We start from the raw sequence: 21,310 nt of genomic DNA on the forward strand, positions 1-21,310 counted from the left end.
TGAGCCCCGTGTCGGGCTCTGTGATCAGTGGGGAGTGTACTTGAAGATTCTCTCCCTCTGCTCCTCCCCCAACTTGTGTGTGTGAACTCTCTCTCTAAAATAAATAAATAAATCTTAAAAAAAAGAAAAGAAATGCAAGACATTTCTGTATGTTGATCATTCTGCGACTTTGCTCAATTTATGTATCAGTTCTAGAAATTTTTTGGTGGAGTCTTTCAGGTTTTCTGCATAGCGTACCATGTCATCTGTAAATAGTAAAAGTTTGACTTCTTCCTTGCCAATTTGGATGCCTTTTATTTCTTTTTGTTGTCTGATTGCTGTGGCTACAGCTTTTAGTACCATGTTAAATAAAAGTGGTGAGAGTGGACATCCCTGTCTTATTTCTAACCTTGGAGGAAAAGCTCTCAGTTTTTCCCCATTGAGGATGATATTAGCTGTGGGTCTTTTGTGTATGGCCTTTATGATGTTGAGGTATGTTCCCTCTATCCCTACTTTGTTGAGGGTTTTTATCAAGAATGGATGCTGTACTTTACCAAGGCTTCTTCTGCATCTATTGAGAGGATCATATGATTCTTTTCCTTTCTTTTATTAATGTGGTGTATCACATTGATTTGCAAATACCAAACCACCCTTGCAGCCCAGCAATAAATCCCACTTGGTTGTGGTGAATAATCCTTTTAATGTACTGTTGGATTCAAATTTTTGCATCCATGTTCATCAGGTATCTTGGCCTGTAATTCTCCTTTTTTGGGGTCTTTCTCTGGTTTTGGAATCAAGGTAATGCTGGCCTCATGGAATGACTTTGGAAGTTTTCCTTCCATTTCTATTTTTTGGAATAGTTTGAGAAGAATAGGTATTAACTCTTCTTTAAATGTCTGGTAGAATTCCCCTGGGAAGGGGCGCCTGGGTGGCTCAGTTGATTAAGCGACTGCCTTCGGCTCAGGTCATGATCCTGGAGTCCCGGGATCGAGTCCCACATCGGGCTCCCTGCTTGGCAGGGAGTCTGCTTCTCCCTCTGACCCTCTTCCCTCTCATGCTCTCTATCTCTCGTTCTCTCTCTTTCAAATAAATAAATAAAATCTTTAAAAAAAAAAAAAATTCCCCTGGGAAGCTATCCAGCCCTGAACTTTTGTTTGTTGGGAGATTTTTGATTACTGATTCAATTTCTTTGCTGGTTATAGGTCTGTTCAAATTTTCTATTTCTTCCTGTTTCAGTTTTGGTAGTTTATATGTTTCTAAGAATTTATCTATTTCTTCCAGATTGTGCAATTTGTTGGCATATAATTTGTCATAATACTCTCATAATTGTTTGCATTTCTGTGGTGTTGGTTATGATCTTTCCTCTTTCATTTGTGATTTTATTTATTTGAGTACTTTCTCTTCTCTTTTTAAAGATTTTATTTATTTATTTGACAGAGAGAGCGGCAGACAGAGGGAGATGGAGAAGCAGGCTCCCTGCTGAGCAGAGAGCCTGACGTGGGACTCGATCCCAGGACCCTGGGATCATGACCTGAGCTGAAGGGAGACGCCCAACTGACTGAGCCACCCAGGCACCTCTCCTTTCTCTTTTCTTTTTGATAAGTCTGGCTAGATTTATCAATCTTACTCTTTCAAAGAACCAGCTCCTAGTTTCATTGATCTGTTCTGTTTTTTTGTGGATTTTTTTTTCCTATATCATTTATATCTGCTCGGATCTTTATTATTTCCCTTCTTCTGCTGGCTTTAGGCTTTATTTGCTTTTCTTTTTCTAGCTCCTTTAGATGTAAGGTTAGGTTGTATATTTGAGACTTCTTGCTTCTTGAGGTAGGCCTGCATTACTATGTACTTATAAATGCCAATTTGTATTTGAGGTAACTGAGGATTAGAGAAGTTTTCAGGTCCTGTCTGACACAACTGGTCTTTGGCTGAGTTGGGACTGGAACAGCCAATGTTGTCATGGATAATAGAATTGGATGTTGTTCTCCATACTGTCTCCACAGAAATATGATTGCTCAGTATTATAGGATCCTGGAGATGCAAGGAAAGCCATAAGGTGGTGTGGCTGGGTACCACCTGGGACGTATTCAGAAGATGTTTGCTGAACGCATGGGTGAGAGAGAGCATGTGGGTTTTTAATTTTTCTATTAAGACTATTTTTTTTAGAACAGTTAATGTTCACAGCAAAATTGAAGGGGAGGTGCATAGATTTCTCAAATTCCCACTTCCTCCACACATGCACAGCCTCCCCCGTTCTCACCATCCCCCACCAGAATGGTACATTTGTTACAGTCGATGAACCTACATTGACACAATGATAATCACCCGAAAGTCTACAGTTTACACTAGGCTTTATTTGGGGGAGGGCATGTGATTTTAGCTTGTCTTTCCTCCCATTGTTAAGAATCATATGTGTTGAGTTCAGTTTTCAGTTTTTAGTCATGGAGACAATCAGTTTGAACAACTGTCTTCGGTTTGTGTTTTTATTTTTATTTATTTATTTTTAAAGATTTTTTATTTTTTTATTAGACAGGGAGAGAGCACAAGCAGGGGGAGCGGCAGGCAGAGGAAGAGTGAGAAGAAGGCTCCCTGCTCAGCAGGGAGCCCTATGTGGGGCTCGATTCCAGGACCCCGGGATCACGACCTGAGCTGAAGGCAGACGCTTAACCGTCTGAGCCACCCAGGCGCCCCTGGTTTGTGTTTTTAAAATGGAGATTGTGACACACATATAGTCTTGAAAGTGGTTGTTAATACTGAATGAGAATGCAGTGGCTTGCAGCTAAAATGAGGAATTGAGATGTGGTGGATTCCAGTTAAATCAAAGTAATGATATAATTTAGCTTCTTGAACTGGCAGTCTCAATGTAACCTTTAAAAGTTTTTGCCAAGATGTAAGTGTACTTTGACTATCTCTCTGATCCCTGATACAGTTTTCGTTCTGTAAGAGTTCATTTTACACAATTGTAAATCAAAATTCAACTGAGTAAATTTTAAAGACTGTAGTGTCGTTATTCAGCAATTCACGAATTAGGCAGCATCCCATTTAGTAGAAAGAGAGAGAGAAGGAGCTCCAAAGAGCTGTTCAAAATGAACAGCTTTTATAGGCAGAAAATAGTGGGAAAAGGAAGTTTCTAGCAAAGAGTGGATTGTTTCAGACAAAGTTGCCTTTGAATGGGGTCGGAAGGGGTCTGCTGGTGGATTACGTCATGCCTGCTGACCAGGTAATTCCAGATTAACTGGTTTCAGCCTCTCTTACATTCCTAAGAGAGGCTGAAACTGCAGTTGGGTTAGATATTGAGTCTTGGTTTGCTGACATGGGGCTTAGCACAAGAGACTCCATTTGGAGACTGTTTACTCTCTTTTTTTTTTTAAGATTTTATTTATTTATTTGACAGAGAGTGACAGAGAGGGAACACAAGCAGGGGAAGTGGGAGAGGAAGAAGCAGGCTCCCCACTGAGCAGGGACCCCGACATGGGGCTCGATCCCAGGACCCTGGGATCATGACCTGAGCCAAAGGCAGATGCTTAATGACTGAGCCACCCTGGCACCCCTCTTTTTTTTTTTTAAAGATTATTTATTTGAGAGAGAAAGGATAAGCAGGAGGGGGCAGAGGAAGAGAGAATCTCAAGCAGACTCCACGCTGAGCACAGAGCCCCGGGCAGGGCTCGATATCACCACCCTGAGATCATGACCTGAGCCAAAACCAAGAATTAGCCATGTAACCGACTGAGCCATCCAGGTGCCCCGTTATCTCTTTTTTAACACAAGTATAAAGAATGGTTTGGTGGTGCTGGGAAGTTACAGTGACCAAAGACAGAACTGCATTTTGAGAAAGCTAAATTATAAAAATATAGGGAAGTATTTCAAAGATTAATTTTGTGGCTTTGAAAATATCGTGCTGGCTTATATATTTTATTCCTAAAAATTGAAACCAGTTTCAGAGAAACCTTTGGGTGGTGGGCCAGCTTAGGCACCTCCTTATTGGGAGGACAAGAACTACTACTTAAACCACATATTTAATTGTTTTAGTTAAATTGAACAACACAATAATGCAATCTATGTAATTTTTCTTAAAAAATAAGCATGATTTCAAGGAAATGGAAGCAAGCTACTATCTTTAAAACTAGTTAACTGATGTTAGTTGGGCCCCCTTCACCTCAAAGTCTATGTATTTGTCTCCCTTCTCAATTTGCAAGAATTGTAGATGCCCAGAGGTTTCCCTCCAAACTGGGATAGTGTCCAAGGCATACTGTCCAACAGCCCCTTGTACCTGGGTTCTGTGTGGCTCTCTCAGAACCACAGGGAGCTGGCCAATGTAGGGAACACCATACCCTCCAGTGCCCTGAGAAAATCCAACCCGACAAGCCTGCATGAGTACTGAGGACTTTACTGAAGACTGTGGCTATGACCCTATGCCATAGGGCATCAACCTTAAACATCCTCTGGCCACCCTAAGGCATTTTGGAGAGTAGCTCCTCCTCACTTCTTTCACCTCTGGTGGCCTCCTGCTCTGTCACCATACCCATCTGAGAGCAAATAAGACAATTCCTTCTTAACATCTGGCTAAGCACCCCCACCCCCTGTTCATCCACACCTTCACACCAGAGCTGGGGTGGGTTGTGGCAGCACCTTCCAAAGAAAAACTACGTTCTTTCTGAGTGGAGTGCAGGTGAATAAAAATCTCTCCACCTCACTATGTTAAATGTGCATTAAGAAGAAAATCTAAAGGAATATTGGGTTATCCTGGACAATGTGAGACTAGACTATAACATTGTGGTCCTTTTTCTCCCCAGTGTGGTCATAAATTAGAAAAGAAATGGAAGTGTTCCTGTATTTGCAGTATGCCCAGATTATTACTTTTACTGAGAATTAATTGACCCAAAGGAAAGAGGTGTTGTTTTGTATCTGCTGAGAAATTCCTACTCTCTGGGTGTTTTCTAAGCATCTCAGGGACCTCACCAAGTCGCGGGTGTAGTCTAAAGCTTGCCAGCATCCATGGTCTTCATCCAAAGGACGGAGATCCCTATAGGGGAGGAATGGATGGTGCAAACCAAGTCAAAGGAAACACAGGAAAAAGGATTTTGAAATGACTGTGACTTTCGTAGGAGAATTTGAGGAAATGATTTCTCCTCTTAAAAAAAAAAAAGAGGAAATAATGAAAATAGAGTTATCGGGTAGTTCTGGAAAGAAAGGTTTGGATCCCCAAACCATGGAAAGTCATATGTGTGGTGAGCATCCTGGGAAGGGCTGAGGCCGGCAGATGTTCTCATGGCTCGCTCTGTGGGAACCCAGGGAATGAGGGCACTGGGGAGTGAGCGGGAGGAGCATCCTGTGATTCTGGCTCCGGGAACGAGGAAGCATGATGTCAGTGTGAGGAATGGAACGGTATAGAATTTGTGTGTGTGTCGCGGGGTGGGGTGGGGGGGAATCATCATCCTGCAGCCGCAGTGACCATCCCGGAAGGAATCCTGCGGGAGAATGCAGGCCTTCATTAATTGTGGATTACTGAGCCTTCCAGAAAGCCATCTCCGTGAGCCTGCACTGGCCGGCCCTCCTCCTCACTGTGGCTTGACTTTTGTAATGGATTTCCCAAAGTCAGGAAGTGAAAACTAAGAATGTGGACTCCTAAGAGCGCATGCATAAGCTGTATTTCACGGTGCTGGACACGCCCTGCACTTGGAGCCCTGGTCCTTTCTAGCAACGCACGCTTTCTCTGAAGGAAGGTGCCCACTGCTCTCGTGGGCATCGTCTACTGTGGCTGAGTCGGGACCCAGCCTCCACCGAGCTGCGACGGTGCTCCCAAGTCACCTTCCTTCAGGACGGCAGAGTCACTGTGTCCCCAGGGTGAAGGGGGGATCATTGTACAGGATGGAGCGGGAAAACTCCTTATGCTGTGTGGTCGGAGCAAACCACTGAGGGGTGAAGAGGAGTCTAGGTTTTAAAATCTAACTTGCTGCTCTAAGTACATAAGGAAATTAATTCAAGAGGAAACAAAAAATAAGCAGTTTAGGATTGCGAGGTCTCTGGCAAATACAACCCCTTCATCCGGGGAAGCGGAGAGTCTCCTGTGTATACGTTTTCATTTTGAACACCTTGCTTTGGTCTTAGGATATGCCATTTTTTTTTAAAAGTGAACAAAGCTATCTTATATTCTGATTTCAATCAGGGCTCATCCATCTTTTGGTTTCATTAGATGCATTTTGTATTTCAGAAATATATTTGCCCAAGCATTCTGGCTTTTAACACTTTGTTGGATTTTCCTAAAAGCCAAGGAAAATATTTTCTCTTTCTTTCCTTCCATTAATGTCTCCATGCAGAGATCTAATTAAAATTGTGTCCTTGAGCAGAAAAAGATAAGATGAGAATTTTGGTTTGTGTGTCTGATGTGCTTTAACCTGGAAGAAGGCCCTTTGGTTCCTTCACTTTGTCCTATGTGGGAGACTTTTTCATCCTGTGGAAAGTTAGCCTTGGAAGGGACCTTGGCTTGATAGAGTCACCTCCTCAGATTGCAGAGATTGTCATTGTAGATGCATATGGTTTCCAATGGCCAAGGTTTGATTGTCAGTAAGAGAGAGTGGATTCAAATCAAATGGCAAAGTGTCTCTTTCTCTTCAACGTAGTTCTGGAATCACTTTCAGTTTCAAACTTTGTAGCCTCCATTGCCTGACTGATTTTCTGTTGCTACTTTCATAAAAAGCACATCTATTTACTCCCTGACTGATAGAAAAACAATAACAGTGGAAGCCAGAAGAAACCCATTTGTCACAAGTAGTTTCTAGAAAAATTACTGTCTTATCAATCTCTAAATTAGCACATGAGACTAAACTTTGTAAAAGTGAATTACTGTGTAAAAAGCAGGGAAACTTTGACCTGTGCTACAACATGGGCGAACCTTGAGGGTGAAGGAGTTCAGAACAGGCCATCCCAAAACGTGCCACGTTGGCATATTGATTATTTTGACCTGAAGGCAGTTGAGGAAACACAGAGACAAGAAGAGCTCTCTGTCTTCCCTCTTTCTAAAACCAGGTTTATAAGTTCCTGTCTCCCCTGTACCAGGATGAGGAGAATGACCGTATCACTTTAGATAGATGAGTCTGCATAAGCAAACCTTACTAAAATAGCCCTTACCTTCCCTCAGTTCCCCCCATATACTTCCTAGCAACATTCCCATAATTTATTGCCCCTAGAAGCCTAAACCCCTTTTCCTTGGTCTAGTCACTTCACAATTTATCACCCTGTGTTAAAATGGTGGATAGGCCCCTGAGTCTAACTGCTTGTTTTCACTTTTTTTCTGTAAAGCCTCCAGGCATGTAAAAAATATTAACAGTTTGGATATCTTTTCTCCTGTCTTTTGTCAATTTAATTCACAGGACCCGGAACAAACCTAAGAGGGTAGAGGAAAAGTGTTTTTCTCTCCTACAAGGACATTATGCTAAGGGAAATAAGCCAGTCATGAAAGGACAGATGCTGTATGATTCCACTTCTGTTAAGTCCCTAGAGAGGTCAGATTCACAGGGACGGAAGTGGAATGGCGGTTGCAGGGGTTGGGAGGGCGGGGAGTAGGGAGTTAGTGTGTAACGGGTACAGAGCTACAGTTTGGGAAGATGAAAAGAGTTCTGGGGGTGATGGTTATACAATAGTGTGATTGGACCTAAAGCCACTGAACGGTGCTTGTAAAAATGGTTAAGATGGTAATTTCCTTTCTTTAGGGGCCAGGTTTGAATCAGTTACCCCTTTGCATCCCGCTCCACTCGCCACCCACCCTGTTCCGTGGCAGACAGCGCTAATTCATCAGAGCAGTCTCCCCTGGATGAGGACCAGGAATGCTTCTCCACAGCTCCACACCACCCTCTCAGCTTTATCCTTCCTCTCAACACTCTTCCCTGGTTAGGATTTTCTGAACTTGGCGGGGGGGGGAAATATGCTTCTTCAGCCCCGTTATCTCCTGGTTAGCACCCTATTTCTCATTTCCCATCACAAGCAAACTTCATGGGAGAAGTTTCGGGGGCTGCACTGTACCTCCTCTTGCTAATTTCATTCTTTATTCCGACCCAGTGTCCTCTCTCTCTCTGTTGATCTGAGCAGCACTGGCTCAGGTCACTGAGCATCTCCTTGTCTCAAAAACAATATCTCTCAGTGCTTCTGTTCCTCGACCGTCTCAGCAGCACTGGGAATACTTCTTTCCCTTTGCTTCTAAGAGAGTGTGATTTTCCTTCTCTCTCTCTCCAGCAGCATGCACTGGCCATTCTCTGCTTGCCCCTGGACCCATTTTCCACCCATCCCCATCCTGATTTTGCTCTAGGAGTCTGCCCTGGACCGGTTGTGATTTCATCCTTTCATTGTATTGATGAAACTGTGCTGTGCAGAAGTTTTCAGTCTGATGGAGTCCCACTTGTTTGTTTGATGTTATGTGTATTCCACACATATGTTATACATATTTACCGCAGTGAAAAATGAAAAGTGAATTCCGTGCCTGGAGGTGGAAAATTCGGAGTATTTCCTGAACGTGGGCCAACTGCATCTGCCTGGATGTGTGTCCTGACGCCCGCTGAAATGCCTTCTTGCTTGTATGCACGTGCTGGTGTTGTCCCAGATGGGTGGTTATCTCTTCAGGCCCAGGGCGCTTCCTACCAGAGAGAGGGAGGCACCTCTTCTTTCTGGCTTCCTTCTCCATCCTAACAGTCAATTCCAGTGGATACTGTATGGGACCACACACAAGAATGAAGCAAGAAGAGTTAGTTCTGGGGTTTTGGGGACAAGCCAATGCTTGGAGAAAGAGAGGAATTTACTAGAAAGTCTCTTTTTGGGAGAAATCCTGGTCAAGCAGTTGTCCCAGCAGGGGCACAGGGGTTTAGATTTGTGCACTTTTAGTGGCATGTATTCAAAAAAGAAGTTACAGGTGAACACAAAATTCAGGGAAATGATCCTTACCTTGTAGGTCCTTACCTTGTAGAAATGATCCTCGGCCAGTGATGTGTGGTTATTTCTGAAAAGCCTTCTACTGGCAACGCGGGAGGGATGTGGGAGGAGAAAGAAGACAGGTGGGGGTGGGGTAGGAATGAGGAGATGAACAGAGGTGTGTCAGTTGCTCCTCCCACGGTGGCCTCGTGAGTCCCTGTCCAGGAGACACCTGTGATGACAGACATGCTCACACTAATCTGCAGGTGGCTCCTGAAACGTGGTCAGGGTGACTGAGGAACTGAATGTTCAATTTTGTTTACTTGTAATTAGTTTAGATTTAAAAAGCCCCACCCGATTAATGGCTATCTTCTTGGACAACACAACTCGAGGTCACCTTCTGGTGACCCAAGGACTCTGGAGCTTGATTTGGTTCTGGGGAGGCTCTGGAATTCACATCTGCTGGGGTTAGAACTGAGGAGCACTTGGGGCTTTTAATATGGACATTGGATTCCCCCAAACCTCATCAAAAGTAGACTTAGTATCATTAAATTACTGTTTGATTAATCAATTATTGACTGATGTTCATTGTTTGTTGAGCACCTGCACTAGGACAGACGCTGTGTTTAAAAATGAGGACACTGAACAAGTGTGAATAGAGGCATGTTATGAAAGAAGCCTCACCTCCTGTCAGTGGGAAGGAGTCTTTCTGTGGGGGAAGGGGGTGATGTCAGATGGAGGCAGTCATTTTGTCACATTTTGTTTTAATAGGGACATTTCAAGTCCTATGGTCCCTGAACTCTGATTCAACTTTTCTAGTCCTCCTTGCCGCCTTCCTTCTCAGTAGAATCTTCTGGGTTGACCTGATGTCTTGAATGGTGGTTGAACTCATAAAAATGGTGAACCCTTGTTTCACCACCCCCCACCCCAAAAGGGTTTTAGAGGGCGAGGAAGGGGAGGAGAGTTGAGAGGATGGGACGAAGAGCACTGGCAGAGATTGGGGTGGGCTGGGGCGGTGGGGCAGTGTGCTGCTGCAGCCCCCAGGGACCCCCGGGAGTGCCCGAGGCAGCTGTGGAGGCAGCTGTGGACAGGGCTCCCTTGAGGGACAGGATTTTGTTACAGTCTCTACCCAAGACTGAGATGGAAGCCAAGGCTGCAGCCGAGTCAGCCTTCCAGCTCCAGCCCAGCACCGCCTTGACTCTGTCCCTTGGGCTGTTGGTCCTTCTGCTTGGCCACCCCCAGCGGGGTGCAGTTAGCTGATTCAGTAAGTGTCCATGGGGCGCCTCCTGTGCGCTTACAACCCAGGGGTTCTTAGGGTAACACTTGGGCTGCTTTGGGTCAGTTCACTCCCCCTGCCTGGCTGTCTAGCCCTTGGTTGCCTCAGAGGCTCCCGGCTCCTATGAGGAAGGAAGGCTGATGGGTGCCCTGAGTTTTGGGCTGCACGTCTCAACTCTGGCTGCACTTGACAATTACTGGGGGAGTTTTTGAAAGGTACAGATGCCTGGGCATCCCTGGCCCCAGGCCAGCTAAATTAGAATTTTGAACATAAAGACCTGGGCATTTTTTTCTTTAAAGCTCCCTGGCCAGGATATTGTCCTGCAGAGCACCGAGGGTTGGAAGGAGGGCCCGGGAATCCTGCTGCGTTCCTCCCATCCTCTGGAAAACCTCTTGGCTGGCTCTCGTGGAGGCGGGAGCCCCATTTCTGCAGGGAAAATCCCGGGAAAGCTGGGGGGGCCGCATGCACAACCCTACCTCTCCCCCCGCCCCACCCCGCCATCGAGGCCTGAGGACCCGTAGTCGCCTCTGGGACCCCTGTCCTGGTGCACAGAGCAGCCGGAATGTGAGCTTTCCCACGGCTGGAGGTGGCCGCCTGATGGCTTCCAGCTGTCACCGCTAGCCAGGGAGGCCTCTTCCACATGCTGGACTCACCATTCTGTCAGAAATGCTGCCCACCTGAACTCGGCGCCGCCAGCCTAAAAGCCTACAGGCAGCCGATTAGGGTGGAGGGTGGAGGTGGGGGATGTGTGTGGGGCTGGAGAGGAAGACAGGAACTCCAGGGAACTTTCCTAAGTTATGAGCTGGCTCCAAACTGCTAACTGCCTTTAAAGAAAATAATGAGGTGTGTTGAAAGAGCGAACACTTTCTTACACTCAGCTCAGCAGTTGGAGCCAGGGCCTCCGGGTGGGGAGGGAGTCGGACTCCAGCCTCAGGTTTTGCTCTCCTGGTCCCACTCAGCCAACATCCAGAAGGGTTTGCTGTGGGCTGTCATCTGCTGGCTCACGTACAACACCCAAGCGCAAACACATTTTCACATTCAGTCTTAAATGCTCAGAGGAACCAAGGTTTTCTGAGATTACACATTTTTGCAGCATTATGCTATACTTGAGCATGCAAAACAATGAAGTGGAATCTTCTTTCTTTCTTTCTTTTTTATCGCTTCTAGGACCACACAGGGAATTCTTTTGGTAGGTGGGGTGCTCGGGGTCTGGGGGCTGGTGTGCACCTGGCCCCGGTCAGATGCTCGGACAAGTGTTTGCTGAATGGGGATGGCAGCTACCCGCTGACCCAAACTTGTAGGGCTTGTGGAACATCTCTGGGTGGGTGCGGTTGCTTCAAATTTAAGGCAATCTCTGGAGTCACTGCTTCTGTGTGCTGGGAGGGCCGTCTGGGGTGCAGGAGAGAACACTTGGGTTTAAATCCCAGCCCTGGCCCTTATTGACCGTTGGAACTTGGACAGGTCACTTGACCTGAGTGAGCCTCTGTTTTCCCATTTGTGAAAAGGGGAAACTAAATAGTTGGGCCTTAATGGGGGGTGTGGTGGCAATACCAGGGAACTAAGAGCCTAGAAGGGAGGTCTTGCCCCACCCTTCTTTTCTGTTTCATTCATTGGGCTTTCTCTTCTGTTTTCCTTGAAAAAAATCTCTCTCTGGAGCTTCTCAAAATCTGTGCATCCAGGTCCCACCGCAGACCAATTAAATCAGAACCTCTGAGAGTGAGACAGGGGCATTGGGTTGGCAGTTCTTTACAGTTGCTGGTGATTCTGATGCCGCGATAGGTGTTGGGACAGTAATGCTTGGGACAGTACTGTCCCCAGGGCCCAGAGGGTCACCTGGGGTCCTGTTGGTGGGAGAGTTCCTTATACATGAGGTTTTAGGGGTCATGGTTTTGACCCTCAGGGGCCAAAAACCCGTTACATTTAGTAATTTGCAATTTTCTCAGGAATGTGACTTTGAACTCCACCCACTACAAGGTGGGTGCCTGTGATGGAGTCACCTGGCTGGCCCCAGGCCCCATGGGCCCCCCAACTCTCCCCTGAGCAGCACACAGCAGTGCTAGGGAAGTGATAGAGAGCTGATTCCTTTCTGGAAATTGGCCCTCAAAGAGAAGGGCAGCTGCTAGTGCTGGTGTTCACAATGAAGAGAGAGGGAAGATGTTCTAGAGAGCCATGATTCCAAGCTGGAAGTAGAAGTTCGGATAAGTTAAGGAGCAGCTTGCCTCTGTGCTGTGAGCAGGGGCACCCGGGGGTGTTGGATTCCTGCATCCATCCCTCTGAGTGTCCAGGGGCTGCTGGATTGCCACTCTCTGCTCCAGGCCCAGCCCTGGGTCTGGAGGACTTTATAGCTTATCACGAGTCTCAGTGTGATATGCGCATGTATGGGGGGAACATGTACTTTTTTTTTTTTTTTTTTTTTAGAGAGAGGACAGGGAGGGGCAGAGGAAGAGGGAGAGAATCTTAAGCAGGCTCCATGCCCAGCGTGGAGCCCAACAGGGGGTTTGATCTCACGACCGTCCGTGGGAGGGAAGCTGGGTGCGGGAGGGTCTAAGAGATGGAAGGAGGCCAGTCTGATTTGGGGTGAACCCCAGGGGGTCAGGGCTGGACTGAAGAGACCAGTCGTCCCCTCTGGGTCAGCTTGGAGAAAGTAGACAGGGGCTTGGATCCTGTTCATTCGGGTCCAAGTCAGGGAGGGCCAGGGGCTCTGGCGACTGCAGCCACCAGTGAAGAGAGATGCCACGCTTTTCTTTGGCAGGTATCGTGTGAACTTCAGACCCAGATACGTCACCAAGTACAAGACAGTGACACAGTTGGAATGGAGGTGCTGCCCCGGCTTTAGAGGGGGAGACTGCCAGGAAGGTCCCAGGGACCCTGTGAAGACTCCCCGCCCCACGCCCGCCCGGCCTCGAAATAGCATGAAGAAAGCCACAGGTAACTTCTTTGTACTTTGCTGTGGGTGACCACCTCTGATCTTTCCAGTGCTCCTGCAGACAGTAGGATTTATGATTTTCAACGGCGATCTCTCCAAGGTTCAAGTAACACGCATATATGCCTGCAGTAGACACATGTGGCATGCAAAGTTATTTGCAAAAGCAGCAGCAATTAGAGTACAGATCTTTTCTTTTGCAAGTAAATTGCTTTGTTAGGGCCAACTTGTGAAAGCCAAGGACTTAGCAATCAGTGTAGGGGATGGTTTCAGACTGGTGTAGTGTGCAGAACATTTGAAAAGAGATTCAGATGTAGTGATGATTTGTTTGTTCTTGCTTTTCATCTACAAGCTCCCATAAATCTGAATTTGAAGGAACTAAATTGTTGTTTTTTTAAATAGGTAAATTAGAATCATTGTCATTCTGTTTGGGGTGAGATATTTGCAAAGCTAAGACAGAGAGGCATCCAGTGAAGTTGTTCTTAAATTTGTTTCTAAATTTTTTTGAAGTAGCACAAATTCAGTGAATAACTCAGAAAGCAGTGATAATTTTCACCTTTGCTTTTAAGTTTAACATTAAGTGACTGACTTCTATGGATAAAAATTGTCCTTTTATCTTTCCTCTTTCTTAGGTTGAGTGAGAATAAACGTAACCTAGGTTTTCTCATTAATTTGATGGTTGTCTTTAAATGATTGTATTTTCGGGCACCTGGGTGGCTCAGTTGGTTAAGCGACTGCCTTCGGCTCAGGTCATGATCCTGGAGTCCTGGGATCGAGTCCCACATCGGGCTCCCTGCTCGGCAGGGAGTCTGCTTCTCCCTCTGACCCTCTACCCTCTTGTGCTTTCTATCTCTCATTCTCTCTCTCTCTGAAATAAATAAATAAAATAAAATAAATTATTGTATTTTCCCATGAAGTATTGTCAATTTTGAAACTTGTAGTGTTTCCCAATATTGTCTGTAAAATTTTAAAATAATTTTTATGAAAAAAGTAATGCATATCAATTAAAGAGTGTTTATAAAGTTATAGGGAAATACTTAGTTACACATAATCTCACCGCCATATGATAACTACTGCTAACATTTTGTTATCACACATTACTCTCTTTCCTATGTCTGCACATACATTTTGTTAAAGAAAAATTCATTTATTCGTCCCACAAATATTTATTGAGCTTCTATATCTGGCAGGCTCTATCCTAGATACTTGGGAAAAGTGAAAAACAGGGCAGACAGTCCCTGAACTCAGAGAAGGCAAACATCAGACAAGTAATTACAATAAGTCATCATAGATAATATGATGGGGACACACAAAGGGGTCTGTTGGATCATAATAGTTTACTTTTGTTTCATTTTTATTTTATAAAAGCTTAAGCCTGTATGTAGTTTACTGAGTCGAATAGCTTAAAAGGACTATTAGGAGAACAGTGACCCTCCTTCTCCCCCGTTTTCCCTTCTCGGAGGTAATTCCTTTAAACTGTTTAGATTGTCTGTTGGAACTCACCTCCATATCTATTGACCTCTCATTATGGAAGGTGAGGGTTTGACTCCTTTTCGTCTGCTTTCCAGCACATGGCTCCCATACCCTCATCCTTTCTGTACAGTTTATACCAGGTTTTTAATTTATTTAATACATATTGTTTACATTGTAGTAACTGTATAGATAATGTTTACAGCTGAGCCATGTAGTATACTATGAATCTGTTGCCTTTCCTATACAGCTTTATGGTTTCTTTAGAGTTTGTATTTGTCTTATATTTTCCTTTGTTTTGTTTTTTATGTCTTTGTCCTTATTTCAACCCAAACTCTCCTCTGGGTGATTATCTAGATGTCATTTCATTATGTTCAGACACATCAGTGTCATCTTCCTGAAGCATCCTCCTAGAGCTTTCTCACCTGCCCCACCTGGTCAGCTTCTTTTCCTTGTTCACAGCTGCCAGCCTGTGATCTTAACTTGTCTCTCTCCCATTGATCCCCTCTTTCCTGTACCCCCTGCTTGTTCTCAACTTACTCCCTTGTTTTGGTAAAGCACATCCTCCAGTAGTTTTATGAGAAGATTGTATGGGAGGTACACTTTCTATTATTTTATAGTCTGAAAATATTTTAATTCTACCTTTAGAATTCTAGATTTGAAATAATTTTCCTTCAGAATTTTGAAAGCATCACTCAATTTTCTTCTAGCTTTCAATACAGTTGTTAAAATGTCCAAAACCATTCTGATTCCTAATTTTTTATACGTGACATGGTTGTTCTGTTTTTTGTTTTGTTTTGTCGTTTTAGTGGGATTTCAAAAGGGAATGAAAAGGAAATGCTTATCCTTAATCCACTGTCATTATAAAGAACACACTATTTTTTTAAAGATTTTATTTACTTGAGAGAGAGAGTGCGTGTGCGCACTCGAGAGTGAGCACAAGCAGAGGGAGGGGGAGGGGGGAGAGGGAGAAGCGGACTCCCCGCTGAGCACAGAGCTTGACGTGGGGTTCATGGGGCTCTTTCCCAGGACCCTGAAATAGTGACCTGAGAGGAAGTCAGAAGCTTAACCGACTGAGCTACCCAGGTGCCCCAAGGACATGCTATTTTTAGAACTTATTTTTTAACTTAATCTATAATGAACAACAGCTCATTAAATAATTTACAATATCATTTAATGGCTTTTGAGAGTGTGATTATTTGAACACAATCCCCTACTACTGGTCACTTAGGTCGTTTGCAGTTTTTCAGTATTATAGATACTATTTGAATAAACATTTTTTCCTCTTAATATTTTAGATTCATCCTTGATTATTTACTAGAAGTGTAATGTCAGGGGCAAAAGGATTCTGAGATTTTGATACATACTGCCAAATTATCCTTCCAAAAAGTTGTAGCAGTTTCCATAGTCACCAGGAGTATGGAAAAGAAGCATTTCCTTACATTCTAATTCTCCCCCCGTCTCCTGCCCTTTCCTTTTATTTCCTTTGCTCAGAATGGCATTTCATCTGTACGTGATTCAACAGTTTGTTTTTTTCTCCTAGTGGCTTGAGGTAGAACAAATTTTTCAGTGTGGAAAATAAAGTATTCTTTATAGTTCTCTGCTTGGGAGTTTGGCCATCTGAATTCCAGTCTTGGTTTTAACACTAAGTTGATTTTAATGAATAATAGCTGTGGTTATGATTGTGTACAAAAGTTTAGGGGAGGAAAAAACAACAGTAAACTCAAATATCTGCAACGTTCTACATTTACTTCTAGTGTTTGTTCAGTGTACCTTAATGCATTTTACTTCATTGTCATCTATATTGTGTTTGACTTTTTCCACCTGTCAAGATAGTCTCCATATCATCTGTGTAGGCTTGTCAATGTTAGCCCCTCCTTTTTTTTTTTTTTTTTTTAAGATTTATTCCTTTCAGAGAGAGAGCGAGCGAGCAGTGGGAGGGGCAAGGGGAGAGGGAGATAAGCAGACTCTTCACGGAGCAGGGAGCCCAACGTGGGTCTCAATCCCAGGACCCTGAGATCATGACCTGGGCTGAAATCAAGAGTCAGAGGTTTAACTGACTGAGCCACCCAGGTGCCCCTGTTAGCTCTTTCTAGTATTCCTTGTATCCTACTGTGTGTTCAGGGGGCATGGTTTGCTTCTAATCTCCTATTGCCTCAGGTTTCAGTAATTTTCTTTTTGTCGAGTTCAACAATCTATCTGTCACTTTATTTTCATTTTTATGACTCATCACAATCATCTTTATAACTTTTTTTCTTTCTTTTAGACTATTTCCTTGGAGGTATATTTCTCAGATTATCAAAAATTCAATGTTTATATTCTTTGATTTAGTGAATCTTAGTCTATATGACCATGTGGCTTTATTGTTAGGAGATGCCAACAGAATCACTGCTGTATTTCTCTTTTGCTTTTAGTTTCCCGAACTGCATAATGGTGGTAAACAATGTCTATGAGACTCCTTTAGCCTAGCGATGCTAATAAAAGTAAAAGAACATTTAGGAGTTGCTTGGGGGATAACTTACTGCTTGTATGATATCATACCACCCAACAGCTAATGGGTGGATCTTGCTAAAGTGGCTTCTTGTGGTTTTATAGAACAGAGCCAATCATTGGGGTGTAGCTGCTGCTCACTAATGTGGGAACAATGTGTCCATATGACAGAGTAGATTAAGAATATTTCCCTTTAGGGTGCAAGAAACCACTGACCGTCTATTATGTGCCATGTACATATTCTCTTAACCCTAGGAGGGAAGATAGTACCTCTGCTTCAGAGATGAGGGGATTATAGTTCACAGAAGTTAATTAACTTGCTCAAGGGCAGACAGTAAACAGCAGAGCCAGACTGCAAGGGGAGGTCTCTTTAACTCAAAGCCCACTGTCTTTTTCGCTCTACCACGATTGCCTGTGGTTAGAGGGGATCTATAAGTGAAGGCTTAAGTGTATTCCTCAAGTACCCTGTTTATTGGCTTTGCAGAAAATGGGAAATGGTAGAACGTGTTAAGTCATATCCAACTCTTCCTTTGTAACAGATAATGAACCAAGCCAAGTCTCAGAGCCCAAGAAGACTTTGTCACCAACTCGTGCAGCGAAACCAAGCCAAACGGTAGATCCCAAACAGGAGCCACAGGAACTTCAGGAACAGAAAATCCAGGTGCTTGAAGAGAAGGTTCTCCGACTCACAAGAACAGTTCTTGATCTCCAGTCTTCCATTGCTGGAGTGAATGAAAACCTCAAGCATGCCATTCAGGACGATGCTAGCAAAATGCTGGCATCGTGGCTCAGTAATCTGCACCCCCAGCCAGTGCCTGACAGTGCCGTTGGTGGAGACACAGAGACCATCCAGCTTCCTGATGTCCTCAACAATAAGGGATCTGGCATGAAGGACATCAAGTCTGAATTGGCTGAGGTCAAGGATGCTCTGAAGAACAAGAGTGACAAGCTGGAAGAGCTGGATGGGAAGGTAAAGGGGTATGAAGGACAGCTCAAACAGCTCCAGGAGGCTGCCCAGGGCCCTACAGTGACCATGACGACCAATGAGCTCTACCAAGCCTATGTCGATAGTAAGATTGATGCCCTGAGAGAGGAGCTCATGGAGGGAATGGACAGAAAGCTGGCCGATCTGAAGAACTCATGTGAGTACAAGCTGATTGGTCTCCAACAGCAGTGTGATGACTATGGGAGCAGCTACCTAGGAGTGATTGAGCTTATAGGAGAGAAGGAAACAAACCTGAAAAAAGAAATAAATGATCTTCGAGCCCGGGTACAAGATCCTTCAGCTCAGTCAAATTGCTGTGGTGGTGAAAAGAATGGTGACTTTGGGCAACAGATCAAGATGTTAGACCAGAAAATTGAAAGAGTTGCTGAAGCCACCAGAATGCTGAATGCACGACTGGACAATGAATTTGACCGCCTTGTAGTTCCAGAGCCAGATGTGGACTTTGATGCCAGATGGAATGAACTAGATGCAAGGATCAATGTGACAGAGAAGAACGCGGAAGAACATTGCTTTTACATTGAAGAAACCCTTCGGGGGACCATTAATGGTGAGGTAGATGACCTGAAGCAACTTCTTGATCAGAAAATACAGTCTTTGGAAGAGCGCCTGGGGAGTGTTCTCCTGGAGGTGGCCAACAGCACTGAGGCAGAACTCAGCCCCCCAGCCTCAGCCTTACCGGGTGTGTCAGGGGCTGGGAACAAACAGGTCATGATAGAGTTAAGTCATCTGAAGAACAAAGTTCAAGTTGTTGAGGATATTTGCCGGCAGAACTTTCAGAGAGAGCCTCATGGCATAGAAGATACTTTGTCAAATGGAGAAGACCACATAACGGGTGATAGTTTGAACCTTTTGAAATCTCTGAATGACACGATGCATAGGAAGTTTCAAGAAACTGAACGTAGCATCCAGAAACTTCAACAGGATTTTAATTTTCTTTATTCTCAACTAAACCACACAGAGGACGTTGTGAATCATCTGCAGAATGAGCTGAGCAGCTGTAGAGAAGGTAAAAGTGCTGCAGTGGGTGGGTTTCCTAAGGGGGGCGAGCAAGGAAGGACAGTGGAGCCCCTCCCATCTCCCTGGGACCCCAAGGCTCATTGCTGCAGCCAGCTGGAGGAGAGGTGGCAGCACCTGCAGAACCGGGTCCTCTCTGAGCTGGACACTTGTAGGGAAAACACGCACGGGGTCCGGAGGGATGTCTCTGTGGTTGAGAGCAGGGTATCTCAAATGGAGAAAACCTGCAGCAAGCTGGACTCCATCTCAGGAAGTCTTCAGAGGATCAAGGATGGGCTCAACAAGCATGTCAACAGCCTCTGGAGTTGTGTCAGGCAGATGAATGGGACACTCCGGTCACATTCCAGAGACATATCTGGCCTGAAGAATTCAGTCCAGCAGTTCTATAGCCACGTATTCCAGATTTCTACCGACTTGCAAGATCTGATCAAATTTCAGCCATCAGCAAGTAAGTTGACCTTTACAATTCCATTTCTTGCATTTGTTTGCAATGTTTATCATGCTATATTTTGGATGGCCCATGGGATTAACTACATCAGTCCTCCCCAAAGTGTGGTTCATAGATTGGTGCCAGTTTGTGAATCACTGGTGCTCACTGGCAGTGAGATAAATACCCACATTGAGAGTATTTAGAAACTTCTATTGAAAACGGTTGGACTTCACTGTAGCATTCAAGCACACTGTCTGTGCATTTTACAGAAGTACCAGGACAACAGATTGAAAATGAAAAAGGAATACTCCTTCACCACAGGGAAGATGGCAGAATGTTGATCTGTGTAGACCGTCATGTTGGTGAGCTTAGAGTTGGGGTCAGGTTTCTGGCATGACAGCTTGGAGCAGTGGATATTGTTGTCCCATCTTTTAGGGAGTCTCCTGTATGCTTATTGGCTCACTTGTCTACCAACCTCGCTTTTTGTTTGCGGGTGTCATTATAATCTGTCCTCATCAGCTTCGGGCTACCTCCTATTCCCTGAACTCTAAGGCCTAGATGATGGCAAGTGGAATACTGCCCTCTTCCTTTCCAGAGACAGAGACAAGACCCTGGACGAAAAGCATTTTAGGGGCAGTAACTGTTGAAGGCCGTGTAGTGCTTAGAACAAGGAAGCACATCAGCTGTGCGTGGGACAATGCTTGCTGCACATTAGATGCTCAGCAAATATTTGTTGAATGAATGAATGAATGAATGGTTCCTTAAAAACATGAAGTAATATATTCAACAAAGTTCGTTTCTTTTCTTACTTGAGGGTTCAGCCCATCCTCCCTGAAGGACAGAGCTTCTCTTATACCTGGATTCTTTCATTTAGGTAGTCTCAATAATGAGACAGCTTTTTCTAATTGGAGGCAGGGAGGGAAAATGAGTTCACATTTATTGAGCACTTTCTGTGTACCAGCACGGGGTTGGTTCCCTCAGGGGACATGTATTAGAGCCCCCCAGTCGCCTCATGGGGAAGGCACACTACTTTCCCAAGGGGAAGTGTATCCAAGGGCATACAGCCAGAAAGTGGCGGAGCCGGGATGGGAACCCTGGGTGGGCTGCATCCAAGAATTGTCTTCCAGTCCAGAGCACATCTCCTTTGTGTGTCCCAGAGTTGAACACAGATTTACTGGGTCCAAAAGGACTTGTTGAGAGCCAACTGTAGGCCTGGAAGGACCCCACTTCCTGATTCGCCCTCTCCCTGTTTCCTCCTCTCTTGCTTTTTGGGCCTTTATCACCTTTTTCACCTTGCTCAGCTCCAGGTGACAAAGGCCCTCACACGCTGAGCTGAGATTTTTATAGCCTGGATGGAGTGAAGCCTCTAGGATTTTATGTCCAAGCTGAGACATAAAACCCAAGGAGGGGAGGGCTGGAGCATGAGAGGCAGACGAGCCATGGCGAGTCCCTGGTAGGTCCCCAGGAAGCTGGAGGGTCTGAGGTAGTCAGGTGGGAAAATGTTTTGGATGTTCCCAGAGATAAGACGTTTGTAGATAAGGAGGTACCCAGGCCAGCGAGGACCAGGAAGCTGGCCTCCACCCCCGTGCTGGGCCCACGACACTACACTATTTATAACCCTTCCCTCTTCCCAGGCCACACAGCGCCTCTATCTCTGGGATGTTGAGTAAAGGTCACAACACTGTGTGTGTTCATAGAACGATTGTCCTTGGGGTGACAGGGCTGTCTGGACGGCGCTTTATAATAACAGATTAAACCAGATATTTCCAGTTGATTTGCAACTCCCAGGCGGTGTGGGAAGCTGTGTTAACTCCTTCACACTTGTCT

At 45.0% G+C, this 21,310-nt stretch overlaps 1 protein-coding gene across 1 annotated transcript in view; it reads left to right on the forward strand.

Annotated features, from left to right (window-relative positions):
* The window catches only part of EMILIN2 (elastin microfibril interfacer 2), a 49,463-nt gene that overhangs the window by 13,939 nt on the left and 14,214 nt on the right, over nt 1-21,310 (forward strand). Inside the window, exons 3-4 of the mRNA XM_028092360.2 lie at nt 12,903-13,078; nt 17,573-19,501. Coding sequence (XP_027948161.1) covers nt 12,903-13,078; nt 17,573-19,501 — 2,105 coding nt within the window. The remainder of the gene's footprint in view (nt 1-12,902; nt 13,079-17,572; nt 19,502-21,310) is intronic.

Source organism: Eumetopias jubatus, unplaced genomic scaffold (assembly GCF_037043125.1).
Source record: "Eumetopias jubatus isolate StellerSeaLion01/CBP00866 unplaced genomic scaffold, mEumJub1_p1.0 scaffold_16, whole genome shotgun sequence".
NCBI classification, from domain to species: Eukaryota; Metazoa; Chordata; class Mammalia; order Carnivora; family Otariidae; genus Eumetopias; species Eumetopias jubatus.